The following is a 22674-nucleotide window of genomic DNA, read 5'->3' as shown; positions in this document are numbered from 1 at the left end:
TACCACAATGTTAACTAAAATTTCAAAGTGATCCAGAATCCAGGATTTCTTCCGGATCAGCCCCAAAATGAAATCAGTTCTTCCTTTTCACATTTCCAACAAATCCTGAAAATTTCATCAAAATCGGTCCATAACTTTTTGAGTTATGTTGCTAACAGACAAACAAACAAACAAACAGACAGACAAACAAACAGACAAACGCAGGCAAAAACATAACCTCCTTGGCGGAGGTAAAAATCTTCCTTCACTTTTTTCACAGTTTTGTGTAAAGTGCCAGAGGAAGTTCTCTTAAAGAAGAGGTTCTCAAACTGTGGGGGAGGGTCCAAAAAAGGGCCACAGAGTGTTTCAGTGCAGTTTGTTTGACTTTGTATTAGATCGATCATTATGAGTTGGTCATTTTGTAAGTAGCTCACATGATGAAAAAGTGTGAACACCTCTGGTTTAAAGACTTGGTTTAGTCCTGGTTTAGACTAATATCTATATCTATATCTATATCATACATCTATCTATCTAGTTGGTGATGTGTTGTACCTTGCTCAAACAAATAAAATTAATCAATACATTTTTATTTTTTTTTATTAAATAAATAAAAATCCTTCGGTCCGTACCAAGATGGCCGCCTTAAAGACGCATCTGCGGTGGTTTCCCTCCGCGCTGTTGTACTTCCGAGTGAAAACACGCCCGTTTCCGGTCCCGTGAAGCGCGCATGGATCGTGTGGACGACGTAAACAAACCGCACTGTGGATCCGGACGGTTTCCTGCGCGTCTCTGCGGGTTTTACCGGAGTTTGCGCCGCCGCTCCGCTCGCCGTTAGCCGTTAGCAGCAGTTATCCCCCGTTAGCTCCCGGTGCCATGGTGAAGTGCGCCGTGTCCAGCTGCCCGAACCGGGAGCAGCTCAGCGCGGACCGAAGCTTCAGCCGAGCCCCGAAGCGCTTCTTCAGCCTCCCGCAGGACCCAGCCCGCATCAAGGTCCGGATCCTGTCCCGGTTCTAACCCGGTTCTAACTCTGTTTTTTGTCGCGGGCGGAGTTGTGTTCGCTCCCGGGGCCCGGGGCGGGTTCCGACGCAAAATGACCCACGAACTTTTTACCGCGCAGGATCCAGGTTTTTACTGCGAGATCTGGAAACTTTAACCAAACTGTTTTAATTCAGTGTTTTCTCAGTCACTGGAAAACGTGTAGTGTTGGGAAGTTTACTTTTAAAATGTAATCCCCTACAGATTACAGATTACACACCCCAAAATGTAGTTTGTAACATAATCCATTAAATTACTGTAGGTGAGTAATGTAATCTGAATACTTTGGATTACTTGATTTGCTGCAGAGAAGCAAAGATGAGGAAAATGTAACAGAAGACGTTTTGTCTGATAAAAGAAAATAAAAAGACCAGATTTTACTGAACTAAATTAAAAATATTATTGATAGAAGACGAGGAAACAGGTCCACACAGCAGGATTTAGTCCTGTTAAATCCTGTTTTAGTCCTGGTTTAGATCTAGTTTAGACCTGGTTTTAATTCTGGTTCAGTCCGTATTCAGCTCTGGTTCAGTTTTGATTTAGTCCCGGTTCAGTCCCGGTTCAGTCCCGGTTCAGTCCCGGTTCAGTCCTGGTTCAGTCCTGTTTTAGTCCTGGTTCAGTCCCGGTTCAGTCCCGGTTTAGACCTGTTTTAGTCCCAGTTTAGTTCCGGTTTAGTCCCAGTTTAGTCCTGGTTCAGTCCCGGTTAAGTCATAAATAACATTACAGTTTTAAAGTCACTTTCCCAACAGTGTCGTCAGCTGAAGGAAAATGACGTCATATCATTTACACAAGGGGCTTGATGACGTCACTGGCCCCAAATAAAACTGTTTATATCTTAAGAACCAGAATCGCACAAACAAAACTTTTTGCAGCACGTAGTTTTTGTGTAGGTTTGTGTTTGATGGGGGCGACTTCGTGCAGGTCCGAGGGAATGAACGCACTGCCCTCCACGGTGACAGTTTTCTAGTTTTCTATCGCAGAATTCAGCGGGCTTGTTTTATTTTGTTTGTTTTTTAAGTCGTTTTCGATCAATATTCTGATTTAAAACGTGCAAATTCTAACATAACAACCCGCAGGTGTCACAGATCGTAACTTTAGAGCAGAAACAAGCGCGACATGTCGTCTTTAACGTTAATATAAAAAGGCCGAAGTGCTTGTACCTCGTGTGTTTAATGCCTCGCTGTGGAACCTTCCCGCAGGTGTGGCTGGCGGCGCTGCGGGAGCCCGACACGCAGGAGTGGACGGAGAGCCAGGTGATCTGCGAGGACCACTTCCTGCCCGAGGACATCTGCGCGAGCGGCGTGAGCCCGGACGCCATCCCCATCATGCCCCCCGGCTTAGAGGACGACGAGCTGGGGATGAACGCCTGGACCGACGACCCCGGGGAGGACGAGTACAGCTGGACCGCCGGGGACCGGGCCGATGACGAGGCGGAAGGAGAGGAAGAAGAGGACGGAGGAACGAGAGAGGAGGACAACGACGTGGAGGAGGAGGAGGAGGAGGAGGAAGAGGCGGCGGCAACCGTGATAGAGGAGACGCACATGGTAAGACGGTGAATATTTGGTACAGAAAATGAAAACATGAGCCTGTTTTAGTTTCATGTGGATGGGCCCAGGAATAGGAGGGTTTCACGTGACGTCACAGGGCGACGTTTGTCAGCCGCAAAATCAGATGGAGGGCAGGAAGTGAACTGGAGGAAAATGCCGATGTGTTGTGTAGTTTACGGCTGTGCCAATCGTTCTAACCGAGAGAAGGAGAAGCGATTTTTTTAAAGTACCAAATATAGTCGTCCACAAAGGTCAGAAATGGGAAAAGCAGACAAAACAAAGCCGTAAAAAGTGGATTACAAACCCATGTATGCAGTCGGGAGGAGCAGAATCCGCAAATGCTCGTGTCTGCAGTGACCACTTTGACAAAGGCTTGTTACAAAGACAAATTGTTTTTTTGTGGTTCACCTAAACGTAAACGAAGATAGAGGTCACTGCTGATACACTGCAGTTTTTCCATAACAGTCTAGACCAGGGGTGGGCAAACTTTTTGGCTCGCGGGCCACATAGGGTCCTAAAATTTGACTGAAGGGATGGACAGAAGACAGGACATGACGTGTTCAGAGCTCGGCTTCATTACATTCATATTTACGCTTATGTAGGACTTTGGACGCTCACTACACGCTTCAACATTGCTGTGAAAGACTCAGAACACATAAAAGTGTATAGATCTGTTCCATTGCACATCACAGGTGAATGAATATCGTGAGCGGACTGTTTCCACGTCTGACTGTAAAGTAGCTCGAAAATAAAGTTCACACCATTCAACCACACACACACACACACACATACACCTGTGAACACAGTGAAACCAAACTCTACGATGTTTAATGCATTGATAATTGCAATATAGAGACTAAAGGCTTCCTATGTTTAGTTTTTACTAACTTATACTGGAAGCAGTGCAGTCTTATATCTTGAACACCACTACTTCACTCATGGTCCGAATAACTCCTGTAAGAACACTTTCCCATAAAGCATTGCGGCCAAACATAATACGCCGCACCTCAATGTATATATAGTGTCGCCATCTACTGGGAAACGCCGAAAATGCATGACAAATAAAACATCAACAAGGTTTATTATTGTAATTTATTCCAGTTCGGCGGCCGGATTAAAAGGTTTAAAGGGCCGCAGTTTGCCCACCCCTGGTCTATACACATAAAATAAGAGAAACACTCACCCCGGCGAAGACCAAACGATAATCATCATTTAGGCGTTTTGCACCGAGGTTGAGGACCCATCCACTCACAAAAAAAGTTTTATGCCTCCAAACTTTTGTACTTTCCCTTCATCTGTTGTCTGGTGTAGAACGATGTCTGAAGAGCTCAATAGTTCGTGATCTCCTCTGCCTCGATTGTCGGCAAATCTTTTACTTCGGTCGAAAATTCTCTCATTTTCAATAAGATCAGGGTCACGTCCAATATATTTGTCGACTAACTGCTCGTACTTTTGCCTCGTTACTGGCTCTAAATCCTGACAATACGAACTCTTCTCCACATCTGTGTTCTCCAGAGCCGTGTTTGTTTGTCGTGTTTATCTTCACTTCCTGCCCTCCACCTGAAATTCGCGCATCATCGTGATCACGTGACTGAAACCCTCCTATTGGACATTCGTTTCTATCTTTTATGGTTAGGAATGTTATGGCGGATTTATAAAACATGTTCCCGGGCATCGTGTGTGATATCGTCGATCCAGAAGAGTTAAACTTTTGGGATTGTGAATGTGCTGATCACAGTTTATGTTCCTCAGGTGACAGAGACAGAAACAGAAATGGTCACAGTCACAGCGCCCCCTGCAGACAGAAGCCCAGAGCCTCCAACAGAACCACAAGAGCCCAGGTACAGACACATCTCCTCCTGCTGTCTCCTTCTCTCTCTCCTCCTTCTCCTTCTTCTTCTCCCTTTCCCTTCCCTCCTCCATCCTCCTTCTTCTTTCTCTCTCTTCTCCGTGCGATCATCAAACTAACATTGGCTCTTCTGTTTTCAGTTCTGAGCTGCAGCGGCTCCTTTCTCCAGACAAAAAAACTCCAATAAACGGTAAGACACGAGTCAGAACAAACTGCACCTGCCAAGTCTGGACCAAACACCTGATTTATAATGTGAAGTTAATGTTTGAAATCACAAAATATTAATAATAATGAAGCATAAAATGTGTTGTTTTCAAAGGACAAACACAAACATGAGACAAACAAAATCAGATCTGAAAGAGCTGAAAACTGTTCACATCGTTTCAGATCGTCACGTAAAACTTTTGTCACTTTAGACTCACAGTGAAGAGGAAGCACAACGTTTACTCAAGTAAACGTACTGTTACTCTGTACTGTATATTACTCAAGTAGGAGTAAAATGATGGAGTCTGGAAAGTACAATTTGTTAAAAAGCTAAATATATGAAAATAGATGTGTCCTGATAACAAGGTTTGAAGCTCGATACTTCACTACAGAGAAATATAATGATAAACCTGACCGGGGCCTTGTGCAGCTCGACTCTGATCCTTTAAGCTCAGTTGGATTTACAAAATAAACATATTTTATAATTTTACTTCATGCCTGGACTAAAGCTGCGTTGCTTTAACTTTAGAGCTTTAGAGCCATTTTTTGTTCGGCAACTTCACTTTTTCATTGTTTAGTCAGAACATAAACTCTTTTCAGTCTGAGCAGCTCCTCAGAACAATGAGATTTCCTGCTTTTTATAAAGAAATACAATTAATATTATGCAGAATTGAGTTGAGCATTTTGGCCTCTACAATATTTTCTGTTTCTGATGTGGCTCCATGGAAAAAATAATTGCCCATTCCTGCGATAAACGGCAAAACTGAAACTACTTTATGCCTCTGACTTAAATATAACGGCTGTAAACACATTTTAAATCTGTAGTATCGTTAAAAGACCTGAGCTGCTACAAATACAAGAACAAAGCAGTCATTTGTTATAGTTAATTATGACTTATTATTACATAAATGTGTCAAAACGATAAATACAGACCCCAGAATCAACTGTTCCATCTTTCATATACTGAGCGATAAGTCAATAGTGTTTCTCCTCATGAGTAAACGTTTCTCCTCGTGAGTAAACGCTTTTCCTCGTGAGTAAACGTTTCTCCTCATGTTCTTTCTCCTCCAGCAGTCCGCTCTGACGCCGCCCTCGCCGTCATCACGCCTCAGTTCCTGGAGCTCCTGTTGAACTCGGACCGGTCCCTGGACCTGCACCATGCGGCCGTGGCTCTGCGCAGCAGGAAGAGACGACTGTACGACATCACCGCTGTGCTCAAAGGACTGGACCTGGTGCAGAAGGAGTCGCCCAGCAAAGTGCGCTGGACGTGAGTACGACAGCAGGGACAACGTCTAAGACCAAAACAACGAGCAGTTACAGCAGTAAAAGAATTTGAAAAAACAGGTTTAAAATCCTGTAGTTGGAACACTTACTCCTTAAACAAGTATCAGTATTCAAGTTCATGTATGTCAGGGTCTTGTTCTCAAGTGAGGGGAGGATGGAGCGTGAGTTTGACAGGTGGACAGGTGCAGCGTGAGATTGACAGGTGGACAGGTGCAGCGTGGGCAGTGATGCAGTCGCTGTATCGGACTGTTGTGATGAAGAGGAACTGAGCCGAAAGGCAAAGCTCTCGATTTACTGTCAAACAAGATCGAGGATACAAGCGGCACAAATGAGTTTCCTCCACAGGGCGGCCGGGTGCTCCCTTAGAGATTAGACTGAGGAGCTCAGTCACACGGGAGGAGCTCGGAGTAGAGCCGCTGCTCCTCCACGTGGAGAGGAGCGTCTGAGGGGAGGACGTCTGTTCTGATGTCTCCTGGGCGTCTCCCTCAGGAGGTGTTCATGTTCCACCGGGAGGAGGCCCCGGGGAAGACCCAGGACACACTGGAGGGACAATGTCTCTGGACTGGACTGGGAACACCTCGGGGTTCCTTCAGAGGAGCTGGAGGACGTGTCTGGGGTGAGGGAAGTCTGGGAGTCCCTGCTCAGACTAAAGCCCCTGAGACCCAACCCCGGAGAAGAGGAAAAAAATGAATGGATGGATATTTAAAAATCCTTCACTTTCTTCACTTTCCTCACTGTTTTGTGTAAAGTGCCAGTGGAAGTTTTCTTAAAGAAGGTTTTTCTCAAACTGTGATGAGGCTCCAAAAAGGGACACAGAGTGTTTAAGTGCAGCTCAGTTTGTTTGGTTTATTTTGGTCTTAAATTAACATTCATCAGATAAAATTGAGATAGATTTATAAAAACATTGATATAATTCTATATTGGTCTTGATGGGCCGTGGTCTTGGTCTTGTCTCGGTCTCAGCCTTTAACAGTCTTGGTCTTGTCTCGGTCTCGGGGCCCTCTGGTCTCAGATTGGTCTTGGTCTTGGTCTTGTCTACAACACTTGTGCAGATACTAGTGAATCTCTTTTCATTTAAACAGGGCCTGGTCTTATTCACCTGAAACAGACGCCTCAGTGCCCCCAGTCTCCTCATGCTCCCTCCTCACCTTTTTCACCCCTGACCCGTTTCATGCCTGAAAAAAGGATTTCTCTAACAGAGTTCTGACATTCCCCAGTAGAGGGCAGCAGTGAACCTCTAAGAACTTGGTCTGACAAACACATGCAGCCAAACTAATCGAAAACAGGGACATTTTGAGGAGAAATGTCAGAGAGTAAAGTTCACTGAAGCGCTGATCTGATCCGTGTCATGTCCAGGGGGAAGTGCCCGATCTCCAGCTTCCTGTGGCCCAAGCAGAAGATGCAGAAAGAGTCGGAGAAGATGAAGCTCGTGGAGGAGACTCTGGACGGACTCATCAAGAGCTGCGCCCAGCAACTGTTCCAGATGACTGACGACCCAAACAACGCCAGATATCCACCACCGACACCTGTCTGCGCCTGTCCTGTCTGTTCCTCTGTTCCTCTGCTCCTCTGTTCCTCTGTTCCTCTGTTCCTCTGCTCTTCTGCTCTTCTTCCTCTGTTCCTCTGCTCTTCTGCTCTTCTTCTCTGCTCTTCTTCTCTCTGCTCTTCTTCCTCTGCTCTCTCTCTGCTCTTCTTCTGCTCTTCTTCCTCTGTTCCTCTCTTCTGCTCTGCTCTTCTGCTCTTCTTCCTCTCCTCTGTTCCTCTCTGCTCTTCTGCTCTTCTTCTCTCTGCTCTCCTCTGCTCCTCTGCTCTTCTTCCTCTGTTCCTCTTCTTCTGCTCTTCTTCCTCTGTTCCTCTGCTCTTCTGCTCTTCTTCCTCTGTTCCTCTGCTCTTCTGCTCTTCTTCCTCTGTTCCTCTGTTCCTCTGCTCTTCTGCTCTTCTGCTCTTCCTCTGTTCCTCTGCTCCTCTGTTCCTCTGTTCCTCTGCTCCTCTGTTCCTCTGCTCTTCTGCTCTTCTTCCTCTGTTCCTCTGCTCTTCTGCTCTTCTTCCTCTGTTCCTCTGTTCCTCTGCTCTTCTGCTCTTCTTCCTCTGTTCCTCTGCTCTTCTGCTCTGCTTCCTCTGCTCCTCTGTTCCTCTGCTCTTCTGCTCTTCTGCTCTTCTTCCTCTGTTCCTCTGCTCTTCTGCTCTTCTTCCTCTGCTCCTCTGACAGTATTGACCAGTTTATTTGAGGAAATATTCTACTTTCTTTGTGACTTTTAACTTTTAAGCTCCTTGACGGTCTCACCTTGGCCTACGTCACGTTCTCAGACGTCCAGAACCTTCCAGTGCTCGAGAACCAAACTGTGATCGTGGTCAGAGCTCCAGAGGAGACCAAACTCGAGGTCCCGGCTCCCAAAAAGGTGACGAGGGGATGAGAGGGCACCTAACGCGCACGGGGAGGGCACCTGACGCTCCGGGAGGGCATCTGACTCTCTTCGTTTCTCCTGGTCTCTTTAGGACGGGATCCAGATCCACCTGAAGTCCGGTTCTGGTCCGATCTCGGTGCAGGCGTGTGAAGTGTGGCCCGACGGCAAAAAGTCGGAAAAAGGCGCATTTCTCCAGATTCAGCACAGTCGCATCAAAACCTCCACCCTACAGACAGGTGAGAGTCAAACCCACAACCTCCTCCTCAGCACTACGATGCAACGATATTCAATATAATATCAAATTGTTCGATACCGGTCTCATGATTCGATACTCGTGTCCCTCCTGGTCTCTGTGTGTGATTTGTTTTGTTCAGAGTTTGTCCAGTTTTCTTGTCGTCCTCTTCAGACACAGAAACAGAAAACAGCTCCACAGAGACTCACAGCTGAAATATTCTCACAGACGAGAGTTTGATCTTTACTCACTTTTTATTTGACGTTCACAGACCCAGAAACGACAAACAGATTCACTTTTAAATACTTTAGAATCACTTTTGGCTTCACATGGGCTTTAATCAAATGTGTTCGTGTTCACACCCGCAACTCGACTCACGATGAACAGAACAACTCGTCCTCCTCAGTCCAGTCGATTAGTCCAACAGTTTAAGGCGTCAGTCTCCAAATACAAACATCCTGCTCCTGTTGTCCATAAAAATACATTCTTGTTCTGTGCACGTTCTGTTGTACACAGAGCTGCTTTTTTTCTTTATTAAGTTACAAATATATTAATTAATTCATCATTACATTTATATAGCGCTTTTCAGGATCCACAAAGTGTTTTACAGTTTATTATTTATTAACTCCACACTCAGTGGTGTAAACTACTACTGTAGCCACAGCTGCCCTGGGGCAGACTGACAGAAGCAAGGCTGCCAATCTGCGTCAGCGACCCCTCCCACCAACACACACACGTCACTTTCACACTAGGCAATTGTGGGTGAAGTGTCTTGCCTAAGGACACAGCAACAGTTTTTGCCTCTGGTGCCTCCTGTGGCTGCTGATTTTCCCAGTGTCTCCATTCAAGTCCAGACCAGATCCAGACCCAGTCCTGCTAAACTTGGCGGCACGGGTTCGATCCCCGGGTCGCCCAGGGCCTTTCTGTGTGGAGTTTGCATGTTTCTCCCCGGGACACTCCAGTTTCCCCCACCAACCCAAAACATGCTCCAGGTCTCCATAAAACAGTTGATAGTCAAGGTCAGTTAAATACAATCAATTCAATCATTGTGTCCATAGGCAAGACACTTCACCCACATTGCCTAGTATGAAAGTGGTGTGTGTGTGTGTGATGGTGGTGGTCGGAGGGACCGATGGCACCAAGTGGCATGGCAGCCGCTCCTCTGTCAGTCTGCCCCAGGGCAGCTGTGGCTACAGTAGTAGTTTACCATCACTGGGTATAGAGTGAATGAATAATGCTGAATAATGCTCTGTAAAGCATCTTTGGGGACAAAAAAAAATGTCTGAAAAGCGCTATATAAATAAATACTTAAAGATAAAGAAACTTCTGATCTGACGGGATCAGACTTTGACAAACTGGTGTGACCACAACACACACTACAGGTGTGATGATCAAATCAGAGATGTTTATCTGAGGATCCTGTATTGTACAGTATGAATGCTGTTTGTGTTGCAGAGGGGACGTCTTCACAGAGCACGGCACCTGGTCTATAGCACCGGCTTCACTCCAGGGGGCGCCGCTGTTCAATCTAAAGTTTTATATTAAGCTGAGAGAGCTTGGACCAAAACCAGGTCTGGACTGGACTTGAACCGGTTCTAAACCAGGACCAGGACCTACCTCCCTGTACCTGTGGACTCACGGTTCTTATATTTCATTGAGTTACACTTTTCTTTATGAACAAATCATGTTTTTGACTCTGTTTTTCAAATGAGCTGTTGTAAATAAAAACTGTATATCTGGTCTCGGTTTATTTCATGAGTTTTTACAGAAAGGTATAGGGTTTTTTTTGTTTGTTTTTTTTTTCAAATATGAATCTAGTACAGTGGGTAGAAAATAGTGTAGACCAGGGGTGTCCAAACTTTTTTCATCAAGGGCCACATTTCTAAACACAGATCAAGCAGAGGGCTGATCGACGGCTGTAGACTGGAACTCAGTACAGTGAATAACTGAAATATGTGCATGTTTAACACTTTAGAATGAGCCATCAGTCCTTTATTCACTCTAAAATCCTCAAAACCACACATTAAATCTTCAATATTAGTGTTATCAAAGTAGATTTTCAAAAATCTTGCAGTAAAAAGTTCATTTTTAATTGATGCAAGGTCATTTGGGCCAAAGCACCTGGAAGCCTGAGGGCCAAGAAAAATTTGTCTGAGGGCCGCATTTGGCCCACGGGTCGTAGTATGGACATGCCTGGTGTAGACCTTTTAGAGTGAGATGAAGTTTATTATTGATTAAATAACAGACAAAACAAATGTTCACGTGACTTTAATTTCATTACATTTCAGTTTATATAAATATCCAGCTGTGTTACGCTTTTTGTTTTAGTTGTAGTTTTGGCTCCCATCAAACGCACACCTACAAAAAAAAAAAGTCAATAGTTTGTTTTTCGTTTGTGCCGTTTTATGATGAGACAGTTTTAATTTGTGCGAGTATATTTCTAAAATTATTTATTGTTTTAGCGGAAGTTCCATGACGTCATTTCCGCTCGGCTAACTGCAGCGGCTTTAGCAAAACTCCACAAAACTCCGTAAAACTAGTGAAGAGAAACGTCCTCAGGCTGTGGAAAAGTCTGAATTATATAAAATATGAACCAAAATCAAGTTACTACAGACCGATACAAACTTCCACAGCCTGATGTCGTTTCTCTTCACTAGTTTTGCGGAGTTTTGCTAAAGCCGCTGCCGTTAGCTGAGCGGAAATGACGTCATTTAATTTAATAATAATAAATAATTTTAGAAATATGCTCGCACAAATGAAAATTGTGAGAGCGCAAAACAGCACAAATAAAATACAAGCGTTTCGTTTAATTCCCTGTTTTGATGCTTTTTTTTTTTTTTTCCTGTTTTGAGGCCGTTCAGTATTTTGAGGGGCTGGATGACGTCATCGGCCGAAAATAACGCCGCTAATAACCAGAATCGCACAAACCAAACTTTTTTCAGCACAAACACCATTTTGTGGCGTTTTAGAGCATTTTGAAGCTTCCTGAGGGCTGCTGACCCCAATTTGACCTGTAAAAGAATCGTTAATATCTCCAAAACTAAAGCAACACAAACCAAACTTTTTATAGCATAAATGATTGACAGAGTTTTTGTGTGTTTGCGTTTGATGGGGGTCAACTTTAGACAGATGATCCACAAACCCTAGAGGACCTCTTCAATCTACTATCCAACAGAAACATCAAAATGAAAGTAAAATGGGTTGATGAAAAAGAGACTGAGGAAATCGATAAACTTCCATGGTGCGTCTGTCAAAGGTTTTCTGACCAAGTAAACTGTTGTTAAATATTTGACACTTATGTTACGATTCATCTGAGACAATTTGCTCGCATGTTCATTATATTATAGTATGTCTTTTTTTTTTTTTTTTTTTTTTAATGTTTGAGACAAATGAATATATTTATGACCAACATGCCACGTTACATTTAGTTATTTTATTTTTTATTTACCAAAAATTCCGTTTTGTATCCTGTGGTGTGACATTTCTTTTTTATGTCTAATTAAATTAGTCTAATTAAGTTTTAGGAGAAGCTATTTATATATTAAGTAATAAACAGAACACAGTAGGTTTGTGGAAACACTTAGATTATTCCCCCAAAGTTTGACTAAAGTCTGGATAATACAAATGAATGATTTTGATGAATCAAATGTCCAAATATTAGGCCAAAAAAGGTTATTTACAATGTTACTTCTGGTTTGTATTAAGTTTCCACTGCAGTTTTATTATTAATCATTTACATGTATTACAACTGTTAATAGAACAAGTGAATTAAACTATTTTACACATCGCAGGACATTTAAGGAGGTGACAATACTGACAATGTTGCAAAGTCTCATAAATAAAGAACTCTGCTAAAAATGTTTAGCGTTACACCCTCAGACATCAAGTACTCATGTATTTGTCCTTTAGTTCTTTAGTCCCAAGTTATATAGTGGTTGTTGTCTGGTTGTGGACACAGAATCACTGATGAGCCCTGAGAGTTGAACATGAAACCAAAGGCAGGGACCAGCGGCTGAGTGAAGTCAGTGCTGAAGCTGTGGAGCAGGGTCAGAGTGTCGGACACACAGTAGAAGGACAGGACCCCGGCCTCTGAGTCCACGTACACCCCCACAGTCCGACAGTCGGGTTTCTTCTGCAGGACTGTCTCCTGATTATTGTGCCAAACAGAGAAGCCTTCATCAGAGCAGAAGAGGCTCCAGGACTGGTCATTTCCTCCTAAAACGGAGGAAGGTCCCTTCCCTTTCCTCTGCAGTCCTCTGTACGTCACAGCCACATGAACACGTCCGCTCCACTGCACCAGGAAGTAGCTGCGCCTGCACAGCTCCTCTGCACACAGCAGCTGATAGAACCAGTCGAACCTGTCGGGATGATCTGGGTAAGGCTCATCGTCACACACACACATCACTGCGGTTTTCTTATCAGAGAACCTCAGTCTGGGGTGGACAGAGTTCAAGTCCCACGTGAGACCAACGAAGTCTGGTGAACAGAACAGAGAACAGTAAAACATCATAATGAAAGTACTGTAGTACTGAAGTACTGTAGTACTCATTATATAAAACAGGGATATATTGTAGTCCTCTTGGTACTTACACTTCTTCACACCTGGTTTTAACCACTGTGGTCCACGGGGGTCCAGTCTGAAGAAAGAAAGGCAGAATCAGAACTGTTCTCCAGAGCAGAGCTATGGAGGCAGCCGTCTGAGAAGATCAGAGCACTTGTTTCCATTTGGTTCATACCTGACTGTGCGTAGGCTGCAGCGGGGCTCCTCGGTCAGAGCCTGCAGGAGCTGTGCCCCTCTCTCTCCTGGATGGTTGTACCTCAAATCCATCTCTCTCAAAATTGAGGGGTTTGAGTTCAGAACCGAGGCCAGATGTGCACAGCCCTCCTCTGTGATCAGGCATCCAGACAAACTGAGGACACAGGAACAGGAATAAGACACAGTGTGTAACACCTCCAGACTCAAGAGGGAGGGGTTATTGTCACCTGAGAGTCTCCAGTCTGCAGGGGGCACGCTCCAGTCTGGAACACAGCAGCTTCACTCCTGAGTCCTGGAGGTCGTTGTCACTGAGATCCAGATGTGTGAGGCTGGAGGAGCTGAGGACTGAGGCCAGAGGACCACAGCTGCGAGGCGACAGGCCACAGCCACAAAGACTGAGGAGAGAGAGGAACATTAGAGACTAGAACCTCCACACAAGAGTTTAAATACAGTCTGGACTCACAGGGCTTTGGTGGAGGCTCTGACCACCGGCAGCAGACCCAGGAGAGCGTCCTCTGAGGCACAATATTTCCTCAAGTCAAACACTTCCAGATCTGAGTCTGAAGACAGTAGGAGGAAGGACAGGGCCGACCAATCAGCAGGGGACATACTTTTACTACAGAGAAGTCCTGTTCTCATGGCCTCCTGTATCTGCTGCACTAGACTGTGGTCGTTGAGTTCATTCAGACAGTAGAGCAGGTTTAGGCTCCTGTCTGGAGAAAAGCCTTCATCCAGCTTCTGGTTGATGTAGTCAATAGTCATCTGGTTGTTTTGTGAACTTGTTTTGTGAGTCGTCAGACCTCGCAGCAGCTTCTGGTTCTCCTCCAGAGACAGCCCCAGGAGGAAGCGCAGGAACAGGTCCAGGTGTCCATCTGGACTCTGTAAGGCCTGGTCCACAGCAGAGCGGTAGAAGGCTGCTTCAGTATTTGTTCTTCCTATGCCTAGATACAGAGAAAGCCGTCTCTTCTGTAGCAGGTTCACTCCAGAGCTGAAGAAGGTCTGATGCACGTGAAGAGCAGCCAGAAACTCCTGCACACTCAGATGGATGAAGCTGTAGACCTTGTCATGGTACAGACCTGGCTCCTCTCTAAAGACCTGTGTGAACACTCCGGAGTACACTGAGGCCGCTGCAGCGTCCAGCCCACACTCGCTCAGGTCACTCTCGTAGAAGATCAGGTTTCCTTTCTGCAGCTGCTCAAAGGCCACTTTTCCAAGAGACCGAACCATCTCCCTGGTCTCTGGAGTCCAGTGAAGGTCCACCCCTGATCCCTGTTGATACTTGATGTTCTGGACTTTGGCCTGCACCACCAGGAAGTGGACGTACATCTGTGTGAGAGTCCAGGGCAGCTCTGATCTCTCTGTTTGTTCCAGAAGCTTCTGTAGAACTGTGGAGAGGATCCAGCAGAAGATCGGCATGTGGCACATGATGTAAAGGCTGCGGATGCTCTTGATGTGGGAGATGATTGTGTCGGCTTCGTCTCTGAACCTCTTCCTGAAGTACTGCTCCTTCTGCAGGTCGGTGAACCCGCGCACCTCTGTCACCATGGAGACGCACTCAGCAGGGATCTGATTGGCCGCGGCGGGTCGTGTGGTTATCCAGACGCGAGCAGAGGGAAGCAGGTTCCCCCTGATGAGGTTCACCAGCAGCCACGTGCACTGAGGCGGACTCTGTGGGGTCGCTCAGGACCCGGGTTTGACTGAAGTTCAGAGGAAGTCTGCACTCGTCCAGACCGTCAAAGATGAAGAGCACCTGGAGCCGTTGGAGGCTGCGGAGAACTTTGGATGGACTGAAGAAGTGATGCAGCAGACCCACCAGACTAAACCGTGTGCCTCTGAGCACATTGAGCTCTCTGAAAGTGAACGGGAACACAAGCTGCAGGTCCTGGTGGGCCCGGCCTTCAGCCCAGTCCAGACTGAGCTTCTGAGTCAGCACTGTTTTCCCCACGCCGCTCATGCCCTTCGTCAGCACAAATCTGATTGGCTGTGGTGATTGTGATTTAAAGATGTTTTCATATGTGACGGTCTCTAGAGTGGACGGTCTCCTGGACGCCGTCTCCATGAGTCTGACCTCATGTTCCTGGTTGACCTCTGAGGCTCCGCCCTCTGTGATGTAGAGCTCTGTGTAGATCTGGTTCAGGGGGGCGGAGTCTCCTGCTTTAGCCACGCCCTCAAACACACGGCTGAACCTCCGCTGCAGATCACACTTCAGTTCACGGTGACATTTGGAAGCACATTGTCCTGGAACAGACATGAAAATAAGAAACCACACACTGGCAGAAGCATAACGAGACCTCAGACTGAAGCTTCTCACTGTTGTGCAGACGCTCGGCCATTTTGTGCTGCTTCAAACTCTTCAGGAAGTTCAGGGCGATCTTCAGAAAGGCCTCTTTAATTCCTGCCTCGTCGTCCTCCTCCAGTGCCAAAGGTTCCTCTGCCGTTAGAACTTCCTGTAACTTACTCAGCTCAACTTGCACAAAACTTAAAATGCGCTCCTCCAGTTTCTGTAAAATAAGAGTAAAAATCAGATTGAGTTCAAGTACAGCTTTGGTAGAGTTTTTCCTGAGTGTGCCTCTGTGTTCCATCATTCAACTGATTCATAACAAAAAGAAGTATTGAGGGACTGAGTTTCCATTTTTTGTTTTTATTCATAGAACAAAAAAACAAAACTTATTTGACTTTTCAATTTAATCTTTGGTCTAAATATTAATTATATTATATTAATGATGATTGATTCAACAAAATAACACCACAACAACTCATCTGCAAACTCAACAAGCGGAGTCTGAAATCGTCCCTCTGCAACTGCTGCTAGATTTCCTCAGCCACAGACACAAGCAGAACGTGCAACGACACCTCAAGCACCATCACCAGTGTTTCCCGCAGCGCTTTATAGTTTGGGCGGCTGCCTTGACAACAATACACGCATCAAGAATCTCGGGCTTCCAGTCATCGCGCAATCCATACGGGGAAGTATCCTCTAAAAAAGTGATCATCAAACCTCCATGTTTGTTTTCCCAGTGGGACGTGTCTATTGACAAAGTCGATCTTTTCAAGTCTTTTGAACCATATCACTTTTGTTTCTGGTTCTGATATTGTCATATTTTAGTTTTGGGATTCGGACATCGTAATTGTGTGGTTGTTGGATCCTAACAGCGAAAAACGGCTTGAGAAATTTGTTTGCGAACTCCATAGATGCAATGCGAATGTGCTTCTCTCATTAAATAAGCTATGAAACAATTTAAATACTTTGATGAAACTTCGGGTGTCTTAATGGGACTATAGGAAATCTCTTCGCGGTTTATGTTCTCTAGCCATAATCCGTGTCTTTTTTCGATAATTCCCTTGTTTGATCTCCTGATGAGTCATTTTCAGAGGAACAGTGAAAAAACAATTTGTTTTATCCCTTTCAGAGCGTCTAGAACAACCAAATACACAACAAAACCTGCCCATGTTTCTCCGACGCTGCTGAAGTCAGTGACATAGTGTGTCCGGTGTCATGGCGGCGTAGGTACCGTTGACATGGAGACGTGACGGTGCAAAGCCTTTATTCTTTTAAACTAAGATCGGCTGTACATGTTTGTAATGTTTACTGTATTTGACAGTTTTTTATTTTTTATTAGTACTTCAGATCCCAGATACAAACAAAAAGGCACCACCCAAAGATCACATCCAAACATAGCAACAAAAAAATAAAAAATAAAAAATCACAGTTGTGAAGAAAAACAAAAACAAAAAGAAACATTCATGAACGAACTATGGGGCAAATTGTAAAGCATGTAATCAAAGGAACAAATCTACCTCATTCAAAAAGAATACAAGAATAGTCTTGTGTTTTTTGCTTCCTAAATGACTCCTTCTAGTTGCCATTTTAATTTACTCTTTTAGTTATAACAGTAGAAGAAAAATGTTAGACAGAAGTTGTTGTTCAGGCCTCACGTCAACAGAATGGCCGCTCTTCTGTTCTGGTGTTTCTTTTGGTGTTTATTTAACCATTGTCTGTAAGTATTACATGGCAAAACATAATTATACACCTGTTATATTGACTTTTATGATTGAAATTTATGAGTCAGCACATTTTTGGCGTGTCATTGTTGTGTAAATTAGCCCGCTATTCATATGCTAATTTCGCGATGCTAGTCGTTATGCTAACTATTTAGATTTACTGACTGTAACTTGAACTGTTGGTGCTATTTATAATTTGTGAATATATATTGATATTAATAGTCATTTCTGTATATGTTTATTGATACAGTTTCACAAAAAAGTTGGAATCAGTAAATTTCACCAGTCATCTGTTGTCTGTCAGTGCAGCGTCTAGCGAGGCCGTTTACGTTGTTAGTTACTGTAATGGTTGGGAAAAGGCAGGCAGAAATATCAGGCGATTTTGTGCGAAGGTGTTTGTTCTGTCGTTGCACATATTATTAATTTATTAAATAAAATTATGTTATTGCACAGTAACAGCTTTGGTATTGGCCCAAAGTTTCTGCAGAAAACACTGATCATTCTGAGCTCAGGGGGTCTGACGCCTACAGCACCGACCGACCGACTACAGCACCGACCGACCAACTGCAGCACCGACCGACCGACTACAGCACCGACCGACCAACTACAGCACCGACCGACCAACTACAGCACCGACCGACCAACTACAGCACCGACCGACCAACTACAGCACCGACCGACCAACTACAGCACCGACCGACCAACTACAGCACCGACCGACCGCCTACAGCACCGACCAACCAACTACAGCACCGACCGACCGCCTACAGCACCGACCGCCTACAGCACCGACCGCCCAACTACAGCACCGACCGACCGCCTACAGCACCGACCGACCAACTACAGCACCGACCGACCGCCTACAGCACCAACCGCCTACAGCACCGACCGCCCAACTACAGCACCGACCGACCGACCGACCTACAGCACCGACCGACCGCCTACAGCACCGACCGACCGCCTACAGCACCGACCGACCAACTACAGCACCGACCGACCGCCTACAGCACCGACCAACCAACTACAGCACCGACCGACCGCCTACAGCACCGAACCGCCCTACAGCACCGACCGCCCAACTACAGCACCGACCGCCTACAGCACCGACCGCCTACAGCACCGACCGGCCTACAGCACCGACCGCCTACAACCGTGTACTCGTATTAACAGATCCACTTCGACTCATTTATTCACAGCTGCTAGAAATTGAGTTTTGGGATGTCAGCTGCGTTAATAATCTGTTGTTGTGAATCTGCATGGGCACTGATTGCAGCTTCATCTGTCAGTGCGGCCCGCGGTGGGGGGGGCCGCACTGACATTATTCTTTGGAATTAAGTGGAGGGCTGCAAAAAATCCTTCCGAGGGCCGCAGTTGGCCCCCGGGCCGCGAGTCTAAGACCCCTGGTCTACAGTACCGACCGTCCGTCTACAGCACTGAACATCTTGTGAAGTTCGCGGACGACACAACTCATCACCGAGGGCGACGAGACTCACGACAGGAAAGAGGTGGACCTTCTGACCGCGCGGTGCAGAGACAACAACCTCCAGCTGAACGTCGGCAAGATTAAGGAGATTGTTGTCGACTTCCAGAGAGGCCACACCCAACACCAATGACGCCAACGCCAATGACCATCGACAGTGCTGCTGTGGAAGTCATTTGTACGGACTCGCATGAAGATGCCTTTAAGCACTTGCACGTGGCAGACACCTCCACAGGGGCTCATCATGGAACCACAGCAGATGAACTCATAGTGGCCCACGTGACAGCGCTGGTCCGTGTGCAGAACCGGGTAAGGAAGATACAGTCATGTTAAAAGAGCAGTTTGCTTAAACGAACAGCTCGCTCAGCTTCTCTTTTCTATGTTCACTCTCACACAGACCGCCTGAACTGACGAAGGCAACACATCCAGGAAACCTTTAAACACCATCACACACTTGGGTGCGGCACCACAAAGGAAGGTAAATCAATAAGGAGTCTTGTAAAATATTAACAGGTGAGGAAAGCTGTTTCAAGTGAAATGTTTTACCCGATACAGCACTCAGCCCTGTGCTCACACTGTGGGTCTGGATCTGGGCCGTGCTGCTCTGTGAGGCCCCATCGACACTTAAAAGTAATCTCCACACAAACTCAAACTCCCCTTACTGTCTGTTTCTGTTTCTGTGTCTGTATGAATGAGTCTCTTGTTTCACAGATTTAAACTCTCACCTTAAAAACAGATCCACTGTCAGGGCCATTTGGCTGAAGCTCTGGACGAGTCTCTACCGAACTGCAGAGAAGAAAGGGACAGTTTTATTTCTCTCTGGAATCTCTTACATTAAACAAGGTTTCCAATTAAATTAATGTTACAGTTTTTGTACCTCTTATAAGTAGAATCTCCTTCTGGAATGGTTTCCATCGCAGAATTTCTAGCTGCCACAGAGGTGCGAGGTTTGTCCCTAGACAAAAAACATGTTTGATTTTAACCCCTTATCATTCCACCTATTTGTCCAAAAACATTAAACTAAAATAACCCTCAATTCAAGCTGAATCTGTTTCTGAACCCTGTGGAGCAGAAACACATGACTGGACTCTGTGTGAAGCTGAGGCTCTGTAGTTTTGGCTTCAGCCGTCTGATAAACTCTCATTGTAAGTGGGGACAAGCTCTGCACAGGATAGTCAGATTTCACCTTAATTATTTGGGGTAAATATAAGAACAGGTGAGGCTGGTGTCTCTGTGGATGGTCTGAGAGAAGCAGACTGAGCAGATGTTGGGTCTTGATAAGTCCCATGTCAAAACTGAAGCATATCTCACTAAAAATGAAAAAAGGGACTTAATTTAACTGAAAATAAGCAGGTTACAGATTTCCATTAATGTTTTTCATGTCCATGAGATTCAGACTTCAGTTTTAACAGAAGATGGACATGGACAAAGAGCACTCTCTCTCTAAAAAGTCAGTTATGAGGTTTAAGCTGAGGCTTTTGCAGTCACAAATACATAATTTAATTGGTTAAAATAATAATGTCTGTGGTCTGTTCTCACCTCTGATTGGCCGAGAGTGTTTCTCTTTTGAATAAAATGCCTTGTTTCATGGAGGAGTCGCTCTTGACTGACATTCCTCTGGGGGCTGGCTCAGGTCTGGATTCTGTCTCAGAGCTTAAAACAAACAAAAATAACATTTAAAAGTTTTTCTTCTTCAGTAAAATCTAAATCTCCAGACCTCAAAAATGATTTGTCCCCGAGTGTGGTGGACACCTCTGCCCCCACTCTAGTGTTAGTATTTTTATTTCATTTCATTTACAGTTCACATTCTCATTAACTTACATTTTTTACATTATTAAATATAATATACATTTAATTACTTTTTAAAGACATATATTTTAAACATATGGGTGCATTTTAGTTCATATTTGCCTGAATTATTCACTTATTCCTGTTCTTTTGTTTGATTGTTGTTATTTTCTGTATAGTTATAATTATTTGCCTTATTGTTGCTCTGTGGTTTGTTCTCACCTCTGATTGGTCGAGGGCGGCTCTTTATTGAATAAAATGGGCATGTCCATGGAGGAGTCGCTCTTGACTGACATTCCTCTGGGGGCTGGCTCAGGTCTGGAGTCTGTCTCAGAGCTTAAAACAAAAATAATATTTAAAAAGATCCTTTTAGAGCATAAAGTGTGAAGACTTTTTGATACAGACAAAGCATGTTAGTGTTCCCAGGACCTTCCCTCTGTGAGCTCCTCTGCACCAACATGAACCTCCTGATAAAACTGTTGTAGTTATGGAGACTTTATGATCAATGAGCCACTCAACTTTACCAACAGTGATTCTAGGACTAAACCAGGACTAAACCAGGACTAAACCAGGACTAAACCAGGACTGAACCAGGTCTAAACAAGGACCAAACCAGATCTTAAACAGGAGTATTTTAATAATAATAATATTAATAATGGATAAGTTTTAAATGGTGTTTTTCTGCACACTCAGACACAATGTCAGTTTTTTCCACTGGTGCCCCTGTGGCTCCTGGTGTTCCCAGTGTCTCCATCCCAGTCCGAACCAGACCTGGACCTGCTGAACTTTTAACATCTGACAGGATCAGGCTTTGACAGGTCGTCTGGCCACAGAGGGATCTTTGAAACATGGGAACGTACATATGTACATATGTACAATGTACATATGTACATATGTACATTGTACATATGTACATTGTACATATGTACATATGTACATATGTACATATGTACATATGTACATATGTACAATGTACATATGTACATATGTACGTACTTACAGTGCGTCGGAATGAAACTTTTTTTCTTCTTCAGTAAAATGTAAATCCCCAGACCTCAAAAATGATTTGTCCATGAGTGTGGTGGATTCCTCTGCCCCCACTAGGGGTGTGCAAAAATATCAAAATATCGATATATATCGTATCGTTTAATGTGTTTGTCCAGAGGAAGGAAACTCATTTATGTGACACATTTGACATTTTTACTGCTTTGATGATTAAAATGTTTGTGTTTCATATGAACTTTGCACTTCTTGTGCAAAGTTCATATGAAACACAAACATTCACAATGATTTAGTCACAAACATGATTTAGACTTTTTTTTTTTTTTCACATTTGCATTAACTTACGTTATTTATATTATTAATTACAATATACATTTCATTGCTTTATTAAGACATACATTTTAAACATTTAGGTGCATTTTAGTTCATATTTGCCTGATTTATTCACTTGCTCCTGTTCTTTTATTGACTTGCCAGATAAGAGACCTGATCTTTATTATCACTCTTATTATTTTCTGTATAGTTATAATTATTTGCCTTATTGTTGCTCTGTGGTTTGTTCTCACCTCTGATTGGTCGAGGGCGGCTCTTTATTGAATAAAATGGGCATGTCCATGGAGGAGTCGCTCTTGACTGACATTCCTCTGGGGGCTGGCTCAGGTCTGGAGTCTGTCTCAGAGCTTAAAACAAACAAAAATAACATTTAAAAAGATCCTTTTAGAGCATAAAGTGTGAAGACTTTTTGATACAGACAAAGCATGTTAGTGTTCCCAGGACCTTCCCTCTGTGAGCTCCTCTGCACCAACATGAACCTCCTCAACTTTACCAGCAGTGATTCTAGGACTAAACCAGGACTAAAACAGGAGTATCCACATTTTGAATGGATCTTTGAAAAAGTGCGTCGGAGCAAACATTTTTTTTCTTCAGTAAAATCAAAATCCACAGACCTCAAAAATGATTTGTACCTTACATTATTAATTATAATACACATTTAACTTACTTTATTAAGACATATATTTTATACACGTGAGTGCATTTTAGTTCATATTTGCCTGAATTATTCACTTATTCCTGTTCTTTTGTTTGATTATTGTTATTTTCTGTATAGTTA

General features: G+C 44.3%; 2 protein-coding genes across 3 annotated transcripts in view; one reads left to right on the top strand and one right to left on the bottom strand.

The window, feature by feature from the left end:
* Window positions 1-666: 666 nt before the first annotated feature.
* Window positions 667-10276, top strand: e2f6 (E2F transcription factor 6). 2 transcript variants are annotated; one of them, XM_055149146.1, is made up of 9 exons: window positions 667-969; window positions 2214-2558; window positions 4314-4402; window positions 4551-4600; window positions 5689-5881; window positions 7255-7407; window positions 8183-8297; window positions 8395-8539; window positions 9991-10276. In XM_055149146.1, the coding sequence occupies exons 1-9, from the start codon at window positions 853-855 to the stop codon at window positions 10026-10028; spliced, it is 1245 nt and encodes a 414-aa protein (XP_055005121.1). In that variant the 5' UTR covers window positions 667-852; the 3' UTR covers window positions 10029-10276. The 2 variants fall into 2 exon arrangements, with proteins under 2 accessions (XP_055005121.1, XP_020794896.2); XM_020939237.2 differs by having other exon boundaries at window positions 668-969; window positions 5686-5881.
* A 1947-nt stretch (window positions 10277-12223) lies between these two features.
* Window positions 12224-22674, bottom strand: part of LOC110173244 (protein NLRC3-like) — a 12954-nt gene continuing 2503 nt past the window's right edge. Inside the window, 12 exon segments of the mRNA XM_055149132.1 lie at window positions 12224-13011; window positions 13126-13172; window positions 13272-13445; window positions 13519-13686; window positions 13755-14938; window positions 14940-15529; window positions 15603-15792; window positions 19499-19559; window positions 19651-19728; window positions 20313-20426; window positions 20784-20897; window positions 22130-22243. Of these exon segments, the coding sequence (XP_055005107.1) occupies window positions 12449-13011; window positions 13126-13172; window positions 13272-13445; window positions 13519-13686; window positions 13755-14938; window positions 14940-15529; window positions 15603-15792; window positions 19499-19559; window positions 19651-19728; window positions 20313-20426; window positions 20784-20897; window positions 22130-22243 (3397 nt within the window). The 3' untranslated portion in view covers window positions 12224-12448.

Source organism: Boleophthalmus pectinirostris, unplaced genomic scaffold (assembly GCF_026225935.1).
Source record: "Boleophthalmus pectinirostris isolate CB_2022bp ecotype Guang Dong unplaced genomic scaffold, ASM2622593v1 HiC_scaffold_13, whole genome shotgun sequence".
Classification (NCBI taxonomy): domain Eukaryota; kingdom Metazoa; phylum Chordata; class Actinopteri; order Gobiiformes; family Gobiidae; genus Boleophthalmus; species Boleophthalmus pectinirostris.
This window is presented reverse-complemented; position numbering and strand designations above follow the sequence as displayed.